The sequence below is a fragment of the Mytilus edulis genome, chromosome 7, assembly GCF_963676685.1.
Source record: "Mytilus edulis chromosome 7, xbMytEdul2.2, whole genome shotgun sequence".
In the NCBI taxonomy this organism is placed as follows: Eukaryota; Metazoa; Mollusca; class Bivalvia; order Mytilida; family Mytilidae; genus Mytilus; species Mytilus edulis.
In genome coordinates this window covers 43,256,502-43,268,928 of record NC_092350.1, presented here as the reverse complement: position 1 = coordinate 43,268,928, position 12,427 = coordinate 43,256,502, and the positions used below count along the sequence as shown (strand labels likewise).

General features: G+C 29.9%; 1 protein-coding gene across 10 annotated transcripts in view; it reads right to left on the bottom strand.

Annotated features, from left to right (window-relative positions):
• LOC139481532 (cingulin-like) overlaps nucleotides 1-12,427 on the bottom strand; it is a 30,347-nt gene that overhangs the window by 13,918 nt on the left and 4,002 nt on the right. For 6 of the 10 annotated variants that reach the window (XM_071264929.1, XM_071264927.1, XM_071264926.1 and 3 more), the window contains exons 3-14: nucleotides 12,138-12,348; nucleotides 8,837-9,391; nucleotides 7,584-7,681; nucleotides 6,580-6,678; nucleotides 6,064-6,188; nucleotides 5,228-5,426; nucleotides 3,591-3,725; nucleotides 3,061-3,141; nucleotides 2,470-2,619; nucleotides 1,893-2,000; nucleotides 944-1,297; nucleotides 497-587 (exon numbers count right to left, since the gene is read on the bottom strand). In XM_071264929.1, the coding sequence (XP_071121030.1) occupies nucleotides 497-587; nucleotides 944-1,297; nucleotides 1,893-2,000; nucleotides 2,470-2,619; nucleotides 3,061-3,141; nucleotides 3,591-3,725; nucleotides 5,228-5,426; nucleotides 6,064-6,188; nucleotides 6,580-6,678; nucleotides 7,584-7,681; nucleotides 8,837-9,391; nucleotides 12,138-12,348 (2,206 nt within the window). The remainder of the gene's footprint in view (nucleotides 1-496; nucleotides 588-943; nucleotides 1,298-1,892; nucleotides 2,001-2,469; nucleotides 2,620-3,060; nucleotides 3,142-3,590; nucleotides 3,726-5,227; nucleotides 5,427-6,063; nucleotides 6,189-6,579; nucleotides 6,679-7,583; nucleotides 7,682-8,836; nucleotides 9,392-12,137; nucleotides 12,349-12,427) is intronic. The other 4 variants (XM_071264934.1, XM_071264931.1, XM_071264935.1 and 1 more) reach the window with 2 other exon arrangements.

Here is a 12,427-nt window from a genome sequence, read left to right as displayed (position 1 = left end):
ATGTTCTGTGACTATTTCAAAATTTGCTTATAGGCAATATTTTCAATTTAATATTGCTTCATAACAAATTTATTCACTTAAGTCATAAAATACATTTTGACCTTCATCAATCTGACAGTATTAGCATGAATTCTTCTCGAATCAACTTTATTAAGATTCTATATATCAGTAAGTTTGAAAGTTATAAAGAAACAAACTTCAATTTCAGCTGTTTTTCAAATTTCAATGACCAAATTATTATTTGTTCCAATCTTATCAAACAATTTAACTCACAGATGCATTTTTGGCATCTTTTTGTAAGTGAGTGAAATTTTGATCATATAGCACCAATTTAAAATATCTGTCAGTATTGATGATCAACTAGGTGGTATTAGAGTAATTCAACTTGACATAAGTTAATCATGAATTTCATTTATAAAACACCAAATTAAAATCATTCTTCAAAAATTCATTAGATAACCCATGCCAACAATTACTTGTTAAACAAAGAAATTACCATAAAATCGTTTCGTATTTTCATCAGCATCACTGATATCCCATGGGCCTTCTTCCTGGTTAAATCCCATTGACTCCAATGGTGCAGAAGCCTGGTGAAAAAAGAAATGATCATATTAATCCAGAAATCCTTTTTTCAAATGTCCTGTTCTTAATAATTGACTCTGGATTAACCAAAAAAGAGAGACATTAACACAAATGAATTATTTAGTGAGTAATGGAGCTTATTAATGTCAAATGTTATACTTTTAAGAGTATTAAATATGCATTTAGCTATCAAATTCAAACAACTATCAGTTATTGTAACCTTTGAAAACTCAAAGTGACAAAATACAAACGTTTATTTTTTTATTATTATTCTGAGTACTGAAATATTTATAATTTAAACAGCCTTTATCCAAATGTTACACAAAAAAAACTAAATTTAACATATTACTGATATTGTTACCTGTGACTCAATAAAATCAACAGCCTTTGGAGAAATAGCTGTTTCAACATTAATATTCATATCATCAGGAACTGAGGTCAGTGACCTTTGAGACAGAATGGCCTTGACCTGTGACAAGTCTTTAGATTCTGTAGTGTCAAGGTCAGTTTCCATGTAAGTTCCAGACTTCTCTCTCTTTCTAGGCTTGTCCAGCTCACCATTGACCAGATTAAGAGCACCACCAGATGAGGATCTTTTAAGAGTATTTATAGCCTCAGATAACCTCTGACCTTCTTCTGATAAACCAGCCATTATGTTCTTTACTTTTGCCAAATCTTTCTCCATTGTCATCTTTTTTCTCATATTTTCATTTACCTTTAGAAAAATAAAAAAAATAAAAGTTGTATGCTATTCAATCTCTGTAAATTAATAAATGAGCTGCGTCGGATAAAAATCTACCTTATGCAAATAAATATCAACAAATCTGTGAACTTATTTCGGGTTGAAAAAATATATATGCAAAGTTTGCAACTGTTTGAAAATAAAATTGATATGAGGCACCTACAAAACCGACCAAAATACATATTAGAATGTTCAAAAATCACTGAAAGTTTTATACATGTACATGTATATGTGTACTTGTATAAGGTCGATTTCTATCCGACGCAGCTCCAATGAAATATAAATTATAAATTTCAAAGCCATCAATAATGATGTAATATATACTGTTAACAAACTTTTTTTGCAATTATAAAAATAACACAATTATAAATCTTTGTAAAAAGGCAACACTTTGATCTTTCCCTATTTAAAACTAAATCAAGTTGATTTGAAAACTACGAAATTAAATAGCAACAAGTTGGGCTGTAAAGCGCTTAACCAAAATAAAGTATATGTGAAAATTAGTATGTTTACAGTAATCCACTATTATCTGCTTGTTCAAATCAAAGCTGAATTTGATAAAACTTACCAGAGAAGGAGCACTCTTACTCCTTGCCAATTCCCCATGAACTTTTGACCTCAGTAAAGCAACTTCATGTTCCACCTTGTTATTTTCAGCTGTCGTTTCTTCTAATTCCTAAAATAGAAATCATCAAATTTTAAGGATTGAAAGAAAATGTGCTTCTTTACCAATAGTCTCCATTTATACTCTGTGCTGTATAATTAAATTATCGGAACACTGAGGTTGTGAGTTTGAAGCCTGCTTGTGCAGGTGCACTGTACCTCAATCTTAATTACTAGGATAGTCAGTATCCTACCAAAGATCGTGGTTTTCTCTGAGCCCTCTGGTTTCCTCCACCAATAAAAACTGGTATAATAACACCAACAATCAACCAATCAATTAAACTACCAGTCATTTGAAATATATGGCTAACATAAATGCAATGTTTTGCCTTGAACTTGTTGAATGTAGATATTGTTATTTTTTCAAAATTAGATGTCTTAATTTATGAGACCATGTAAAAAGAATTACAAACTAATTTTTGCAAATGTTATGGTAATTCTTTTTTTTTCTTTTTTAATTTGTATAAAATATTATTCAATACCTTAGAAGCCTGAGCTAAATGATATAAAACTCTAGATAATTCTTTCTCTACTGTTCTTTGTTGTTTGATAAGATGATGTAATTCATGAGAGCTATCTTGGATCATATCCTGTTGTCTTAACAAGCCTTGTAATGCCTTCTCTAGTAGATCCTGCAAAACACAAGTTTTCTTTTATATATATCTCAAGATACAGTGAAGAATATGTTATTTCCTAATTGCTGTTTTTTTTTTAATTTTTACTTCTGAAAATTTTTATATTCATGACAAACATTACATATATATATATATTGTCTTCATGAATTTGGTAAAAAAAATACATAATTTCATAAAATCTTCTTTTTTATTTTTATTCTAATTTCAAGGTACATAAATGTATTTTTCAATATCAATTCAAATGAATATCAAGTAAGTGCAACAGTAATTAAAAATTCCCCATTTTCTCATGAATTTTTTATGAAAAAATGTTGCATTTAGTGGGCACCATTTATCATAAAGCATGCTCCAAAGTTGAGGTTAAGAGGTCTGCTTTAACTTATGACATTATACCATATGAATAAAACAAATTTCAGAAAAGACAACAGTCATACTAACCTTATCCTCTTGGAATGCTGTGACTTTATATGATTGTTCCTGGAGAAGTCTGTCAAGTTCATACAATCTTTCTAGTTTCTCCTAAAAACAAAATATAAGTATTAAGATTTATTAAGAAGAAACTTTCAAGTTTTCAATTGATGACCAATATCAAAATCAGACATGCAGTGTAACCAAGAGTAATAGATACAGATGATGTATTTCCCTTTATCAACTTTAAACACATGTTGCTGCTTGTTTCATATTTTGTCTGTGAAGACCTACACTGATCCTTTTTCCAAATCTGATTCATATTTAATTGCATATACAGAATTATATTTGAAAAAAAGTTATTGCATTAATCACATATTTCAGTAAATGCTGAATAAGTTCAACTTTAAATTTCCACATTACTTTCAAGATTTGCATCACCAATACAATCTGTTTTTACCTTTAATATATCAATATTTTTGTCTATTTGACTATTTGACATTGACGAATTAACTAAAATACAATTAGGAACCCCAATCAATACAAATAAACAACCATACCTCCAAATCAACTTGGTCCCGTTTCAAATGGTCTACTTCTTCTTTCATATTATGTACAATTGTATCCTCTTGATGTTTTCTAGAAAACTCAATCATTTTCTTTGGAGGTGACATTTGTTCAGGTGATAATAAATGCTGTAAAGGAAAAATCAAGTTTGCAAATGATTGTAGGTTGCATTTCTGTAAATATTGACAATGCAATTTTCCATAGGAACTCCTTCTACGGCTAAAACTGTACCACTTTTACTATGAAGTTTTGAAAAAAATCTTATCCTAGAATTGAAAGTTCATATGCACTACAATTTTTTTCAAAGGTCAAAATAGAGGGCTGTGCAGCATATTTTCAACGTTTATATGCCCTGAACTTTTCAGAGTTTAAACTAACAATAATTTTCTCAACTTCCCCTACCTCGAATGAAAAGGGTTACCACAGATTTCAATGTAAACAATATGCACATGTATATTTACTGGTAAGATTCCCAAGTTATGTCTCTATGAAATGGAACACAGAGAGGATAACTGGGAAACAAAATTAATTTTCTATGAATATTCTAAATCTCCCCAAAAGAGGCATGGTTTGAGAAACAGCTGTATTTACAAAGTGCAACCTGTAATAACATCATTTCATGAAATACACGTACTACTGTAAATTGAGAATTTATTGCGTGCATTTATTATTGCGATTTTTGAAAAATGAACAAAAATGCAATATTAATTATTGTGATGTCAGGAGAATCTGCATACAGACATATGTACCAGATATAAGAATGTTCTTATTATTGCTATACTCACATTTTCTATGTTCAGTGGACCGTGAAATTGGGGTAAACCCTCTAATTTGGCATTAAAATTAGAAAGATCATATCATAGGGAACATGTATACTAAGTTTGAAGTTGATTGGACTTCAACTTCATCAAAAACTACCTTGACCAAAAACTTTAACCTGAAGTGGGACAGACGGACGAACGAACGAACGGACGGACAAACGAATGAACAGACGGAAGGACGAAGGGACGCACAGACCAGAAAACATAATGCTCCTCTACTATCGTAGGTGGGGCATAAAAACCTTGCAATAATTTCTGAATTTACAGTATTAAAATGATACGGCAATCATTTATTTTGATGATAGATTGGTTCTATGTCCAGTGGCAAACATTACATATACATCTGGACAAGAAAAAATTGATGTGATATGAATATGGAACCTCGTGCTTTGTACGAGGTTATAAGCTGAAGTGGTTTTTTTATGTGTTAGATTTAAAAGGTAACAATTCTCAAAATGACATGTCATCTTACCTAGACAGATTGCTCTGATTCCATGATTCTAAGCCCTTTTATAAGACTTTGTTCTTACTTCAAATATCCCAGTGCTTAGTGTAGAAGCAGCAAATACCAACTGTTTATTCTTTGGTGTAGCCCAGTTTGGGATTAAACCCCTTATCAAATCAACCTCATAAATATTGCTACAATAATTATCCATGGGAGAGGCATATATAAATGGGGTATGAGAATAACACAAACTTTGCTTCCCTATGAGTGTCCTTTATTTTCTGTGTCATTGGATTGCTGTTTTATTGACATACATGTATACACCACATCCCTTTTAAATCATAAAAATATTCCATAAACCTACCTTTCTATATTGTGAGGCTAACATCAAATTATCTCCTCCATAAAGACTACCCATATTAACCATATTGTGTACAAGGTTAACAATAGGTCTGTAGACCTCTAACTTTTTATCACACTCCTCGCCCTGATATTTCATTTCCACATATTCATTATGTTGACCCTCCAGTCTGGGATCTATTGGCTGGTGTGAATCTTGTTGCCTGTGAAAATAAGTAAAATTAAAAAATAAAGGAAATCTCTCAAAAGAGAAAAATTTTCATGGAACATAAAATATTCAGATTTTGTGCTATAAGTTATCCATTGATTTTTCTTTTGTTTTCTTGGAATATAAGATTATTCTGATAGCTATACAACATACATTAGAATTTGGCATGAATGAGGTTTGCATCCTGTTCTCTTTTTTCTGTTATTGATTTGTAGTAATTTAAAATTAGACAGATTTTTTGCTTGAATTGTTTAACATGGGATCATTTATGTATTACTTCATGGTACAAGTTTTGCTCACTATTGACGACTGTAATGTGACCTTATGTTCATGTCATATGGACACGGGTGAATACTGTGGATTCATTATTTTTCGTTGGATACCAATTTTCATGTATTTCGTGGGTACAGATGAACTACGAAATTAAATATTCAACGAATTATAAATTTCCTATAGGCTTGCATACACACTATGGCAAAACCACCAATTTAAATATCGACAAACATGCAAGTTTTCCTTAATCCACAAAAATTGGTATCCACTAAAATAGATGAATCCACAGTAGTCTGTATAAAGGATTACCACATTTCTATATTGTCTCTTACGATTTTCCATCTACCAATACAACTTACATTTTTCTATATGCAATCTCTGCCGATCTTTTCTTTTGTACCTGTTCCCTATAATAATTCCTGACTTTCTCCAGCGCTGTGAATTCTCTCCTCAACTGTATCAACAATAGCACTAATTCATCATGCTAAAATAAAAAGACAACAGATATAAACCTTTCTATAACTTCTTTAAAATAGAGCAGAAATTTAGCTTCAACAGCAAGTAGTTTATTTTAAAACAAGGTATTGCAACAGAAACCCACATTTAACATTTTAAAAAGGCATAGTGTGGCTATTTATATAAATGGATAAGAATCAAGCCCTAGGTTCATACATAAATATTAACTTCACAGTCATGAAATGAGTTTGTGTAGGCATTTTTTGCTGTTTCGCATAATATTTTAGGTATGAAAACTGACATTCCTAGTCAATTAAGATTGTACAAGAGTGCACCTGCCCCATGTGGGATTCTAGACTACCTCAACCACTCAGACACCAAGGCCCCCTACACATATCAGAGCCAACCCAACAACTTACTGTTTTTCCAATTAAATCCGCAGCAGATATACTCATTCTAAGTCTGGTTCCACTTAAGGCAGGATATTTGGCATGCAAGTCAGGAATCTCCCTGGTTTCCTGCAAACAAATTAATACATTATTAGGTTATATTATTACTTACATAAATTTGTATAGTTGTGGCATCTGAAAAATATAAGACAATAAAAGTTGTACCAAACACCTTGACTAAAATTAATTTGACTTTTAATTTCCTCCTTTAATTTGATCCTTTGACAAAATTGTAAAAATTTAATTATAATTGAACCACACACTTTATCAGAAAAAATTAATTGGATGTATAGTAGTTTAAAGAATTCTATTTTTAATCATTGAGAAGCTTGATATTTTTCTAATAATAGAACTTGATTAAAATGTTCAGCTGATTTTACAGAGTTATCTCCCTGTTGCATTTTGTACCACCTTAATAGTTGTGCGACCTAACTGTTAATGATTGTCTGATGCTATCAATTATTTGTGTTTATGTTAGAAAAGCATCAATCTTATATTCTAATTTTGAAGTATTTAATCTTTTTTAAAGAAATCTGTAATAATCTTTTGCTATCCTATTAAAAAATATATGATAATTAATAAATTTCAGAAAACCATCTCAATATCAATAATATTCCTTAATTTAAGTTTAACATGTATACTGTGGATTATTTTAATTTTCGTGGATATAGATTTTTATAGATTTAGGAATTTTTGTAGATATTTGATTATCTGGTTGTACTAAAGTCTGCAACCAAGCCTATAGAAAGTTTGTGATTTGCTGAGCATTTTAGTTTGTGTACCCATGGAATTAATCCAAATCAGGAATATGACAGTTGTTATCTATTTGGTTGATGTTTTTGAGCTTTTGATTTTTCCATTTGATTAAGGACTTTCAGGTTTGAATTTTCCTCAGAGTTCAGTATTTTTGTGATTTTTAGTTTTTGGTATCCATAGAATAATAATAATGATTCCACAGTTTTACATATACTTACTATGATATCAGAATCTGGCATGTCAGGATGTTCCTTGACAGTTTGTATCAGAGGTAGAGATTTTGGAGGTTGCTTTCCACCTGGTCGTAATGGACAACCTAGACAGAAAAAACAAATCATAAATAAATCAGTCTTTTTACAATTCTATTCCATGAAGTTGTTCTTTTTTTATTGGAAGGGTTTTCAAGCCATCATTTAATCAATTAACGTGTTTAAATCCAAAAGTTATTTTATTAGTTTGTTTTATTAAACCTAAAAGTTATTCAAAGTGTTTAATTCACAACAAGAGCCCCACTAAAGTTCCATCCATCTAAGTCGGGCATTCTGATACGTTTATTGTAACTTAAAAAATATTTCAAAATTTCAATATAACAATTAAATGCTCTTTTGTAACTATAACTTCAAAATTTTCAGCTGACTTTTAAATTATGCTTTGTATTCTGTAAGAATTACTGATGGAATGTTTTTTTGTTTGTTTGTTTGTTAAAAGATAATGACCAAAAAACAAGGAATACACAGGATTGTTTACATTCAATATAAACATTCAATTGTAATTATATTACTTCATAAATTCCATCATATCAGGTGTGGTTAAACATTTAAGTAATTGGGGGATGTTTTACCTAAAACAGTGGTAAATATTGACTGAGACTTCAAATCATCGTATTTACATTACGTAAAAATGTTAAGACTCTTAAACATATTAAAGGACATATATGTATTGACCAGATTTTTGAATTGTTTTTCAACTTTGCACATGAAACAAAACATACTAACATGTGAGTTAAAAAAAAATCAGTTCCATTCAATGATGGTCAATTCTACATTCTACTCCCACATACTGTGCTTCAACTACATACTATGGGAAATACTAACATCCTCAATAAAAAAATATCAAAATAACACTAAGATAACAAAAAAAGTTACAAAAATCAAACCTAATACACTGTATATAAACATGCTAGTGATATATATTAATTCATTCCCTTAATGCTTGTGTGGTTCATTATAATTTAACATCTTTTGAAGAGAAAAAAAAATATAGGAATATATATAGGGTTTCATTTGTTTTTCTTTTAAAAAGCCAAAAGTTTGCTCTAAGCATGCTGATGTTTTTCTGAAAAAGGTTAGAAATCAATATCAATTTTAGATATGTTGAAGCTTTTTCAAGGCATGCTGTAAATCTATTTTCAAGAATTAACACTTCAATTTTCTTAAATATCTTTGTTTTCCTTTCTATGTGTTGAAGATACCTGTTAACTTGTTGATACTTCTATGACTCTGCTCTGATACTTGAGAGCTAGCCACTGAACCTCTTTTCTTAATATCTGTTTCATCCAAATCTTGTAAACTCTCACTCTGTGAAGTCCTTGACCTTTCATGACCTTCTGACCTAGAGTCATGTCGATATCTAGGAGAGGCATTTATATTTCTTGACAGAGGCCTAAATGCTGAAGGTTGGTCCATTTCTCTCTCATCAGACCTTACAATTGAGTCAACATTAACATATGGTGAACCTTTCACAAGACTAAGGGCAGATAACTCATTCGACATATCATTTGGATTATCTTCTCCTGGATCCCTGTCATGTGACATTTTGTCTAGCTCAGGTGGTGACTTCTGCTGTGATAGCCTCCTTTTGAGTAGATCACTTTCATGTGGATGCAGAATTCCTGAATCTGTAGATTGAATGTCATCAAAATTGGATGAGTTTTCAGTTTTTTTAGTATTGTTAGTGCTTTGTGTGTTGGTGAGGTCAGGATCTAAGTCAGGATTTTGTGCTGTCCCTCTCCCAATAGGGTGTCCACCTAGAAGAAAACATTACATATGCTTGCATGCAATTTGTGTATATTGTGCTATTATCCAGGGGACAGTTAAGTAACAATGGACAGATGGATTTTATAGGTATAATTCATACCTCCATGAGTCTGCATGGCCATTGACTTATCCTGACAATTTTTTTCATTTTTACAAAAACAGAGAAAACATTTTTTTAAAATATTGAATATGATTCCAGAATTATTTTTATGTTTTGCATTTTTGTTTTTTTCGTTGATAACAAAAAAAGAAATTTCTTTTGTTGACAAAAAAAAAATATCTTCAAGAGCTAGAACTACTGCAATAAAATTCTAAAACATCTATCTTTTGAAAATATACCGAAAACATTCTGTAATATTTAAAACAAAGAACTAATCCTCGAAATAGTCTCAAAGATTAATACAGAAATGTTACTCCATATTTGTAAATTTAAGCCTCATATCAGTGAGAAATACAAAATTAAACTTTAAGAATATTAGTAAATTTTTAAACTTTTATAAGTTAAGATAAAAGAACTTTATAAAATGTTATACTGATATACTAAATAACTAAATCTTTTACTTTAATTTTGAAACAAACAAAAATTGTTCACAAGGTAGTGTAATGTACAATGATATTAACTAAAAGTCTTATTTTATATTAAAAAAAATTGAAACTAGAAGTTATTTTTTTCTATAAAACACAGGTAAATAAAATTAATGCAAGCAATGCCTGTGCACTTAACACTACAGATTTGTGTTATGATAAATCTACACAGAAAAACAAGACAAAATGTTACAATGCATATTTAAACAGAGAGTGCAACTTTGGCTAATATATGTGTTTCTGGTTAAATAGGCACTTATAATTATTCATACTATTTATATATTTTACTCCTAAAGGAAAATCTGCCTACAGATATATGTATTAGATATCAAAATGCAAGTTCTTATTATTGTGATACTCATTCAGTCGCATTATTCCCACTAATAAAAACCTGGAAATAATTCCTGAATTTACAGTATCTTTTTACAGATGGTAGTTACATGCTGATCATAGCAAATAATCTAACTAAAACATTAACCCCTATGAAATATAAAAGATATTTATTTAAACAGTATTTGTATAGTCAAAAATTATTATAAATATAGAAATGTAATAACCAGAAACACATATTTTTGCTCAGCCTAACAAAGCTATTCAATTTCAGCTACCAAAACTATACAACAGTTTTCAGTTTTAAGTTACAATTTCATTTTCATTTTCCCTTAAAAAAAAATCGCAAAGTAAAAATAAACGAATTCATTAATTATGTTTTTAATTTGAGAAGACAAAAACAAAGACACTGAAATTTAAGCATAAGTCAAAGACAGAAAATTTGAAATAAATAATTGGGAAAAAAAACAGTTTCATGTGTTTCCCTTTCTGTGTAATTCTATATACATTAAGCTGAGAATATCACCCAACCATCCTGATCTTGATACTGTGAATCACATCTCAATACTATGAGTGTACTGAAATTAAGTGAATTCATTAATTATCTCCCCTCAAAAATGTCAAATTATCTCCCCTTTAACAAATCAGACCAAGATTCTATTTTACATCTGCTTTTAAAGTACAAAGACAGACAGTTTGATGGCTGGACATGGTGATTTCTATATATCCCTCATTTTTTTCTGTCTTCAGGGGATTATAATAAGCTAATTAATTAATTTTGTAATGAAATTGTAACATGAAACAAACAGAATTTAAGAAATAACAATCCACAAAAGCAAAACTAAATTGCTGAAATGTGGTAAATTTGTAATCCCTAATATACATGTTATACCAAAGAGCATACACATTATCACTATTTGGAAATCTGTCCCGCTTTAACTTTTGACGTCATACAACAATCAGTTTTCCATTGTGGCGTCAGATATTTTATATTGTAATGTCAAAATTTTAAAGGGAACTTTTTTATGTTCAGTAATGGTGGACAAATAGGAATAAGGTGTATAAATAATAATTCAATTTTTTAAAAACTCTGATTAGAAAGTATCATCATATACTTCAACTTCTTATAATGTCAGAACATATAGGAAAGCAAATCTACCACTATAGCAGTATAAAAATACAAGCTTTCCTAGTTATCCATAACACACACACACACACACACCAAAAAAACACACTAGCACAAACATTTTTATACATTTCAAATTCTAAATGAATGATTTCACAAATAATCATTAAAGAACGAAAATCATTTAAATATGTTCTGTTTCAAGTGCAAAGATTAATTGGGTAGTGATTTGAAAGTGCTACCAAGTTAAATTAATATGTTAACCACAAAGTACTGAATTGTTAAATAACAGAACTAATTTCATGTTATATACATTATTGAAAAATAAGAAATTAAAATAGTAACAAAGCAAAAACCAAACATACATGTTCTGAAAACCAGCATTACAAAAGTGTAATATCTTTATTTTTTAAGGTTCCTACATTTGTATGCAGCATTAATAGGTTAATTTAATGAAATCTAAATCAGAACACTTCAATCAAAGCTTTCAGGTTTGAACATCTAGCTTGAACCTATTAAAAATCTGTGCAAAAAAAGCTTTAAGCGTGAATGAGGACTAAAAAGATGTATGTAGCCAAAACTTAAAACTTGCATTTAAAAAAAAATCAAATTTAAAAAGTTTTCATTAATTTTGAACAAGTTAATAATTTGAATTATAAATCATAATCCTCTATAATTGTGTAAAGTATTTTTACCATTATATCTGGAGTGAGGATCAGCATTTAATTCTGGTCGAACCAACATCCTCAAGTCTTCCTCTACTTGACCTCTTGTAGGTAAACCTTCAGTATACCTTGACCTTCCCTGGTCATAAGACTGGTTGTCATGGTAATTATCTCTATGGGGATGATACTGTTTTCCCATGGAATCTGATGGCTTACCATATCTTGGGTCTATAGCTGGGTTCTTGAATAGTAAGTAAATAAGTTTTTCAGTTATTTCAATTTTCAATCATAAACTAAAATGTTATCTGTGGTGTTCAGTG